At 38.4% G+C, this 10,553-nt stretch overlaps 2 protein-coding genes across 2 annotated transcripts in view; both read right to left on the bottom strand.

Annotated features, from left to right (window-relative positions):
• Positions 1–5,443, bottom strand: part of LOC307253662 (E3 ubiquitin-protein ligase AMFR-like) — a 23,749-nt gene extending 18,306 nt beyond the window's left edge. Inside the window, 3 exon segments of the mRNA XM_080031783.1 lie at positions 1,198–1,290; positions 3,154–3,467; positions 5,341–5,443. Of these exon segments, the coding sequence (XP_079887909.1) occupies positions 1,198–1,290; positions 3,154–3,411 (351 nt within the window). The 5' untranslated portion in view covers positions 3,412–3,467; positions 5,341–5,443.
• nfatc3a (nuclear factor of activated T cells 3a) overlaps positions 1–10,553 on the bottom strand; it is a 231,951-nt gene that overhangs the window by 33,333 nt on the left and 188,065 nt on the right. The window lies entirely within an intron of this gene.

Genomic DNA, 10,553 nt, shown 5'->3' with positions numbered 1-10,553 from the left:
CAAAAGAAAAACCTCATTCATTATATTATAATAGTAATTTTATAATGATAGAACGCCGGTTCCATATGGTTTAAGTATTCCTTTAACTCATCACAACCACTAGAGACTTCAGGTTGTACCAAAGCTTTGTTGGTCCAGTATGGGATGGTTATCGCTTAGCTTAGCTCAGTTGGTAGGGCGTCCCCCCCTCCCCCCATGGGCCTCGGCCAGCAGCGGACCCGGGTTCGATTCCAGCCCGCGGTCGTTCTCTGCATGTCACTCCCCTCTCTGCCCCATTTCAACTCTGTCTCTACACTATCAATAAAGCATAAAAATGCCAAAAAAAAATCGTAAAAAAAAAAAAAAAAAAAAATACACATTTCAATAGTAGCCATTGACTAATAAAGTTACTTCACTCACATCCGCAGAGATCTTATAAACGCACTGTTTCAAATTGAAATTTTAGGGTGAAGTTGATAATTCTTTCAGCTCTACAGAAGTCTGTTTATCCTATCAGGCAGAGATCACAGAAGGCTTTTATACTGGGTGTAGTCAGATGATCGGGTTTCACAACAAACACATCACATGAAATAAAGGATGTTTAAGGACAAATGTCAAACAGCGGGTCAAACGCTGCATAATGTAAGTTATAAAATCACAGCTTTTGAAAATACATAATCAAAAATAAAATAAATGTTAGGGTCTGTTTACTTATGACATCTATTGCAGTATGTCCGTCCTGGGAGAGGGATCCCTTACTCTGTCAACTCTCCCTGAGATTTCTTCAAACATTTTTTTTAAATCCCGGTAAAGGGTTTTTTACTGGGAGTTTTTTCTCAGCCGAGCTAAGGGTGTAAGGGCAGGGTGTCATATTGTATGGAATGTAAAGCCCACTGAGGCAAATGTCTATTTGTGATATTGGGCTATACAAATAAAAACTGATTTGATTACGGGCATGTTGCTAGCTTTGGTGGGCCCCCTTTGTTGTTTGCACTGGATGTATTTGTTAAAAAAAAATATATCCGGTTTCAGTCGACCTAACAAAAATAATATATATATTTTTTTTTAATCACATGTAAACTTACTGATTGTTTCACATTTATTGATCTTTCAGCGTTCGTACACACACACGCACACACACACAGGGACAGTCACAAAGAGAAAGAGACGCACACACACACACCCCACACACAGCCCCACAGAGACACACTCACTCACCTGCTTCTCACTGACTCTCAGAGGGCCGAACACGACGTATTGAATCATTTTAGCGATTAACATCAGAGAACAGCAGAAGGTGTTGACTAAGACCTGAGGAAAGAGAGAATACATTAGTTAGTTTAGTTAGAGAGAGAGAGAGAGAGAGAGAGAGAGAGAGAGAGAGAGAATACATTAGTTAGTTTAGTTAGAGAGAGAGAGAGAGAGAGAGAGAGAATACATCAGTTAGTTTATTACAAGAAATATATACCTAATCGGAGCAAAGCATTATAATGGATTGGATTTATATAGCGCCTTTCTTTTATTTTTTTATTTTAAGATAATTTTTGGGCATTTTCAAGCTTTATTAGACAGTACAGAGTTGAAATGGGGAGACAGAGAGAGAGAGAGAGAGAGAGAGAGAGAGAGAGAGGGAGAGAGAGGGGGGGGGGGGGGATGACCTGCTGTAAAGGTCCACGGGTCGGATTTGAACCCGTGACCACTGCAACGAAGGCCGGAGCCAATATGGTACGCGCTCTATCCACTACACCACCGGAGCGCCCATATAGCGCCTTTCTAGTCACTCAAAGCTCTTTACAGGGTTCCAGGTTCCATTCATTCACACAGTCATACCGGTGGTGGAAGCGTGGCTGCCATTCAGCGCCAACGGCCCCTCAGACCACCACCTCAAACATACAGTAGTCATACACATTCACATTCACACGAGGCAAGGTGGGTGAAGTGTCTTGCCCAAGGACACAGCAACCATGATGACACGAGTGGCAATGCCAATAAAATCTCCACACTTAATGACGCGTGTGTTGAAATACATGTGAAAAAAAAAATCTGCAGATGCATCTCTAATAATTTTTCCTAATCAATGAATCTTGTAAATTGTAAGATAACCCTGCGTTCCAATCCCCATACTTTCTACTATATAGTACGGTAGAAAAAAGATTTAGATGTCCTAATTCTTGTGGTCAGATTTAGGATGGTTAGAAGTACCCGGATGTCTACTAGATCCGGCCGAGATTTTTAGTGTTGAAAACTGCATCCTATTTGGGCGATTCTGACCCACAATCCAGTGCGCACGTGAAGTGACGTCACATCGACAGAGCCTCCGTATGAAAACAAACGGGGATGAGACGGATATAAAAGCAAGAGGCAAGCTCAAGGCGCCATGTTATGATGAAATAAGAGAGTAAAAGTATGTCCCAATAGTATGCCTACTGCATCCTAACTAGATTCTCTTTATGATCAGATTTAGTATGTAGAATAGAGAAAAGAAAGAGTATGAGATATGGAACGCAGGGACAGTTACATTTGGTTGCTTTTCTACCATTTACAAAATATGTTAATAAATACAAATTAATAGAGGCATTCACAGGCTATGTACAGGTATTTATAAACATATCTTGTAAATGGTAAAAAATACATTATTTGTAAAGCCACTCGCCCACACGAAGAGACTGTAAATGAATCTATTTGAATGTTTCTGTATCAATAACTCTTGTAAATGTTCCCTGATATAAATAAAGTATTTATTCTATAATACTTCTTCTTCTTCTTTGTCTTCCAACAAGTGCATTTCCCCAGGACGCATGTTGTCAATTTTCCCTGATATCAATAAAGTAAAATACATTTTTTTTTAAAGACACTCACCCACACGAAGAGACTTTAATTCAATGGAAAAACCTGTACATAGCCTCTATATGTATCTATTTTAATTTTAATTTATTAACATATCATGTAAATGGTAAAAAATAAATTATTTTGGGGCGCTCCGGTGGCGTAGTGGATAGAGCACATACCATATCGGCTCCGGCCTTCGTTGCAGTGGTCGCGGGTTCAAATCCGACCCGTGGACCTTTACTGCAGGTCATCCCCCCTCTCTCTCTCTCTCTCTCTCTCTCTCATAAAGCTTGAAAATGCCCAAAAAAAAAAATAATAATAATAATGATTTGGAAAGCCACTCACCCACACGAAGAGACTGTCAGTGACCAGATACCACAGCACAGTGGTGGCCAGCTCCGTGTTACTGATGCCCTCATTGTTTAGATGCTGGAGCTCCACGTCCGTCGCAGCGGCAGATTCGTCCGCCTCCAAGGCACCGAATCCTGGGTCGGTCACGGTGGTGTAGGCGCTGAAGATGGAGCCCGCTAGCAATGCTACGCTAAGCCCAGTGTACGTCTGCAGGCTGGGCCACGGGAACCGCTCCAAGAACAGCAAAGGCATGGTCCGAGTCTTACACACAATATAGTAGAGAAATGGGTCCAAAACCTACAGAAAAACTGTGGAAAAGAGGCGTTTTAGCATGCGAAAAAGTAGTTTTAAATTACATGTTTGTGTGTTTTGCTTCCATAACATATATTTATTTTTAACCTTTATTTCTACAGGTAAATCCCATTGAGACCGAAGACTCTTTTGCAAGGGAGACCTGTTTTCCTTTCCCACGTTACCATTCACACACACATTCATACACCGATAGCAGGCTAACTATCGACATTCACACGAGGCAAGTTGGGTGAAGTGTCTTGCCCAAGGACACAACAACTGTGACACAAGTGGCAGGGCGGGGATCGAACCTCCAACCCTTTGATCATCGGCCGACCCGCTCTACCAACTGAGCCACAGTCGCCCCTATAACATGTCTTCTTTTATGCTATTATAATTTTTACACACAATATATTACCAAAACCTACAGAAAAACTGTGGAAAAGACACATTTTAGCAAGCGAAAAAGTATTTTTTTAAAGATATTTATGTCTGTTTATCTTCCATAACATGTCTTCTTTCATACTAGTATACATAAAAAAGGTCCAATTTGACTAAACCTTGTCTGTTTGCGTCTGTATATTTCTGGGTCTTACAAACAATACACTATAGAAATGGGTCTTCTGGCCTAATCCAAAAGCTGTTAAAATAGTGTGAGAAAGAGGCATTTTAGCATGCGAAATAAATAATTTATTAAAGATATTTTTTGTCTATGTATCTTCCATAACATGTCTTCTTTCATACTAGTATAAATCAAAAGGTCCAACATGTACATTCAGGTGTTTATTTGACTAAACCTTGTCTGTTTGCGTCTGTATATTTCTCCTATACAACCATTTTTAATGGACATTATCTCAACATTAGTTTTTTATTCTTCAATACTCTGAACCAGAAATCTCAACTTCTAAAGCACTTACATCAACTGAACTTTCCATAATCATTCTCAGCACTATTCTGAAGGTTATTACAGAAGGATTTGTTCATATGTTGTTCACTGTCTGATTTATGAGACATTTTCTTAAAAACATGATGAAAATGCCTTTTTAAGACCAGTAGGGCCTACAAAGTAGATGCAAATGTACACATAACTATTAGATACATTGCCTGTGTCTGTGTGTGTGTGTGTGTGTGTGTGTGTGTGTGTGTGTGTGTGTGTGTGTGTGTGTGTGTTACATTTCTGATTTTTTTAATGTTTGTAATCAACTGGCAAAGTCTCATGATGTAATCTATTAGATAAACATGTTATAGTTAAAATGTAATACTATGTACAGGTCTGAAAAATGCATTTTCTGCATGTTTTTTTAGGAGAAAATGTCTCGTAAATCAGACAGTGAACAACATATGAACAAATCCTTCTGTAATAACCTTCAGAATAGTGCTGAGGATGATTATGGAAAGTTTAGTTGATGTAAGTGCTTTAGAAATTGAGATTTCTGGTTCAGAGTATTGAAGAAAAAAAACGAATGTTGAGATAATGTCTGTTAAAGATGGTTGTATAGGAGAAATATACAGACTTAAACAGACAAGGTTAAGTCAAATAAACACCTGAATGTACATTTTGGACCTTAGATTAATCCTAGTATGAAAGAAGACATGTTATGGAAGCAAAATAGACAAAAATCTCAAAATTGACCAGTGCTTGAAAAAACTAAATTTTTACCTGACGTGTGTCGCCTTAACACACACAGTTAAAGTTAAACAAGAACGCCAGATATACTAATAATCATATATAATGTCAAAAATGTCCCAAAAACACCATTATTTGAAGGCTTACACACCCCAAAACATTAACATTAGCTTCTACCTGGCTAACGTTACCTAATAGGGTATTTTTAAAGGCGATACGCAGACGGCAACAGCTATTATAGACGTATTAAAATAGCCACTTACGGTACAAATCCAGTGAAAGTCAATATATCCAGGTCCCTTGTTGTTTTTCAGTGTTTTCCTTCTAGAACAGCTGCGTCGAAAACGTCGTCATGTTTATTTCACCGACCGACGAGCTTCCGCCTCTTCTTCTACGCTGGATTTACTGGTAGTTTGCAAACAACCAGCTGGCGCGTTACTGACACCCAGCGGCGATACTCGAGTATTACACCCATTAAACCTGCAGTGTGTAGAATTTTGGGTTTTATTTCCTAGTAGATTTTGTAGAAAGTAATTATAATATCCATAAGTACATTTAATTTAGTGCATAATAGCTGAAAAAAATGCTTTGAATTATTATTTTTTCCCTCAGAAAGGGTCTCATATATGTCCATATTTCTGCATATTTTGGACCAAGGCCTAGTGCCGCCATCTTGAAAGTGTCATAGTTGGAATGTCATCAGGTGCATTGTTTAACATTTAGAATTGTTCTTGTCCTTGAAGGCCACTGTAGCTTCTGTTATTATTCGAAAGGGTTGGGGTTACCCAGGGAGCGTTGCATTCTAGAACTTTGTAGAACTTTCTTGATGATGTCATATTACACACTGCACCTTTAATGTGAACGGAAAATAAATTATATATTTAGATTATTTTTCAGCACTGTAGCTGTGATGTATATTATGGAGGAGGGTGATGGATTAAAGGTGCAGTGTGTAGTTTCAGGGGAGGTAGGTTTGTTGCCTGAAGTTATTTTCTCTATATGTTATTCATCTATAGTATTGAATAATTCTATCTTCATAAATCAAAACAAAAGAATTTTGAGGCCCTTGGAACTAATTGTCATATTTTGACACCAGTTTGTAAACGCTGCCATACTGAGAAATACAGAGAGAGTTTTGTGGAGCTGATAATAGGCTTAATCAACTTTGTGTCAACTCTTTTGGCGTTGGCTTGAGTGTAACTGTCAATCATTTATATGCAAGAGTTACGCACTATAGCTTTATTGTCATATTTGGTTTGGTGGATAAAATACATTTGTATAGTTAACACTGACTTGATACTCATGATACATTTATGATATGTTAAATCTACCTGATTGATTCATCTCATGTATAGTTGTTTTTGTTTCTCGGCATCATTGCAAATGAGGGTCACCCCTCAATGAATCCCATAGAGTCTTTGGCCTCAATGGGATTTACCTGTATAAATAAAGGTTAAAAAAAAAAAAAAAAAAAAAAAAAAAATGATATCTCGAGTATAAATAAAGGTTAAATAAAATAAAATAAATAATTGTCAGAGAAATCACAATTCTTATAATGTAATTGCACTAACTTTCCGCTAGATGGTGCTAACTGACCGTCTGGTGAACCAAAGATGAGCTCAGCATCATCAGCTGCAGAACTGGGATCAACTTGTCTGTGCTTCATTTAATCCAAAACACAAACATCTTAGAACACAGACTTTGTAAAAAAAAAAAAAAAAACCCTTAGCGGACGTTTTCCTCCCGACATATATCACCCGACGTGAGTTCTTAAGTTTCACTTTCACGGACTGTATCTGATCTGACGTTCGTCTGGTATAAGTGAGTCAGAGTCATTTAGATTTATACCTGTTTATTTGCAGTGTTTGGTGAACTTTGTGTCTGCTAAGTTAATGAAGCTAATGTTCGTTAAGCTAATAGTATTTCTGCATGCATCTAGCAGCTAACTGATCTCGTTCTATAGTTGGTGAAAACAAGTCTTCTGTGTGATTATCACCCTATTACATTTGTTGTTTTCACATGCATAGTACCAAGTATGTGTGTATGTTATACAGCATCATATGTTAACGGTCAATTACATAATTACATGACATATTGCTAATGCTAAATAGAGGGTCCTGCACGTGATATTTTGGCTAGTAACCTAGTTATGAATGTGGCCAGCTAGCACATGAATAATCGGTCACTAGGTTGCAGAGCTGTTTAATCATAATGTGTAATAGGACTGTTTAAGTTTCTCATAAGCCTTGCCACTTCATTTATCCATTATGTCCATTATCTGTATGTTAGTAGCCTGTGTATTATTCACATATTCCAGTTACTGACCTGTTTTATACCTGTGTGTATTAGCACAGAAGCACTGAGTCATCAGACAGTTTGGATTGTGAATGTGGTGGTGCAGAAGAGAATAAACAAAGGTGATTCTTACCGATCACCTGCAGCGAGTTCTGCCTTTATAAGATCCAGTATAGTAATACGCTAGGAAGCTACATCTTCCTCACAGACTTTCTGTTTAGCTTCAAATGCACCCAAATCATAAATAATCCCAGGACTCGAGCAGCAGCGTTCTGAATTAGCTGAAGCTGTCTGATAGATTTTTTTTTGAAGGCCTGCAAGGACACTGTTACAGTAGTCAAGTCTACTAAAGATAAATGCATCGACAAGTTTTTCTAAATCTTGCTGACACATAAGCCCTTTAATTCTTGAAATGTTTTTAAGGTGGTAATAGGCTGATTTTTTTCAATGCTTTTTTAATGAGGAATTATTCAAACAAAAACAGGAAAGTAGTCCTTAAGGTGCAAATGTTTTTCAATTTATTTTCCCAGAATATATTTATTGCATTATTTTTTAACACACACAAACAAACAAACAAACACCTGCACCATCAAAACATAGGTAGCAGGCTGACTTAGTAAATTTCATGTGTTTTTTTAAATTCAAGTCTAGGAGTCTAGGGTAATACAAATCAACGAAACAGAAAAACACAATTGATTACGACACATGAATTAACAGGTAACAATTAATAACAATACTTTGATACAAAATTGAATTGATCAAAACTCAAATCAAACACTAGCGATAACAAAAAAAAGGAAGTGAGTAGGTACAAAATAAATGAGAGTGTTGTTGTCAGAGCTGTTAACACACAAACTCCATCTTCATTTGTTGTACTGTTGCCAAGTACCTGGCGGGGGGGCCCACATTTTTATTTAATTTTTTTGTATGTAATTTTTTTTTATTTTATTTTTATTACAAAGGAAAATGTAAAAAAAAATTCATGATACATATTTAATTATTACAAAAAATATATAAATTAGTTATGAACAGGCCCACTGTTGCTCTTTCTTAAAAGTGTAACCTATCACTCAATTCGGGCCAATTAGATGTCTGTACCTAATATATGAAAAGAGCACTCCCCTCCCCCACCCCCGGACCATAATGGTACGGCCTCTTTACGTCGTCTTTTCGCATCGGTAGTGAATCGTCCTTTTGCCTGAAGTTTCCCCTAATTATCAAGCTGTTTTTGAATGGCGAATCATAATGGCAAGTAAGAGACAACATGAATCTGCTGCTGAAGAACGAAAGAAGAGGAAATTGAGAGATTGCACCCGTTCATTCCCTTGCTGGTAAGTTTGTGTTTTGTAGGTCTAATTGTTTTGCTAACGTTCAGTGATATTGCTAGCTAATGTCAGCAACCTAGGCTAGGTTACCTAGTAGGGATGTGTGATTACTCGAGTAGTCCTTGTTAAAAATGAATTCAATTGGTAAAAAAGCAAACAAGTTTTTATTTTGGTCTGTATCGCGTGTGTGTTTGGGGGGTGGGGCTCACTAACCATTAATGACCAATTATGCTTAGGGCCTCCAAAAGCTTTGCAGTGGCACACTTTGATTGTACTGACAGATTTATCCGATTTAGCTGAATATAAGACAACAACACAATTTTGCCTGTTGATACAGTGAAGTGAATTCAGGCAGTTTGTATTCATTTTAAGAAACTGTAATTAAACATGTGCTGCATTGTAGCAGGAAATTGTAGCTCTCTCTCTCTCACTCACTCACTCACTCTCTCTCTCCCTCTCTCTCTCTCTTTCCCCCTCTCTCTGTCTGTCTCTCTCTTTGCTCACCTTGCTTGCCTCAGCGGTTCTCTGTCTGTCTGTCTGGAGAGGCGACAGTGGGGCACATTTAGCAACATCAACTCATTACATTACATGTCATTTAGCAGAGATTTTCCCAAGCGACTTGTATGTATGTACATTGCTGCTTGAAAGTATGTGAACCCCTTGAACCTTTTGGAATTTTAATTATTTCAACCATTATTAATTAATTCTTATCAGTACCAGCATTTTTATATTAAATAACATGTTTGTTTCTCAATTCAAAATTTTTCTTTTTTGTATTGTCAAAAGACTCGAATAAAACAAATTATTTGCCAACTTTTGTATGTGCAAAAGTAAGTGAACCCTGAGTTACATTGCTTAAATCGAGCAGTTAAACATAATCTTACTTACTAACTTATGCCTCTTCTTCCCATGTGGGAAATAAGGCAGATGTTTACATTTGTTTCGGTTTCCGTAACATAACTTTTTTTACAGGGTGGGGTCGTTGGCCCCACGCCCAACCCCCAACTGGAGGCCCGGGTGCTAAATTTCGTCTGGCCTCTACCCCGAGACCTGCCCGGCATGGTAGAACCTGCCAGGGGCTTAGCCCCAGTCGGTATAGCTCTCAGGGGTCACTGATGCGCGCAAGCCTCCCCACCACGGCAAGGCATCAACACATGGGGAGGAGTAAAACACAATCAGGAGGGCCAAATTGAGTGATGAAATGGATCAATGTAATGAGAGATCTTAAGGGAAGAAATTGGGGGGCACTAGATAAAACAGGGATAAAACCTGGTCAGTTTAGGCCAAACCAAAGTGAACCCGTACAGGTCAGACATGCCAAGAGGAAAGGAAATATCAGAGGATCTCAGGAAGAGAGTTGTGATGTTGCACATTTGTCTGGGGACAGCTATAAATACATTTAAAAAAAGTTCCATCTTTTCACCGTGAGGCAAATCATCTACAAATGGAGAGCTCTAAGAGTGACTGAACATCTGCCTAGAAGTGGACTTCCTTCAAAAATATCCAGCCAAAAGGAAAGTGATTTTTCAGGTAAAAGCCAACCCAAACATTACATCTTGAGATTTGCAGACCTCTGTGACAGATGTGCATGGTTCCACAATAAGAAGAAAACTCAGTCAACATGGCTTTCATGGGAGGGTTGCTGAAGAAGTCTCTGCTCTCAAAAAAGAACAAAACTGCTTGTCTCAACTTTGCCAGAGAGCACCTGGAGATACCTGAAGTATTCTGGAAGACTATTTCGTGGACAGATTAGACCAAAATTAAAATGTTTGGTCATAACCAAAACCACCGGAAAACACAACTCTGCCTACCACTAAAAGAACCTTCTCCCAAGTGAAGAATGGTGGTGGCAAATG

This window comes from Ammodytes marinus (assembly GCF_949987685.1).
Source record: "Ammodytes marinus genome assembly, chromosome: 1".
Classification (NCBI taxonomy): domain Eukaryota; kingdom Metazoa; phylum Chordata; class Actinopteri; order Uranoscopiformes; family Ammodytidae; genus Ammodytes; species Ammodytes marinus.
This window is presented reverse-complemented; position numbering and strand designations above follow the sequence as displayed.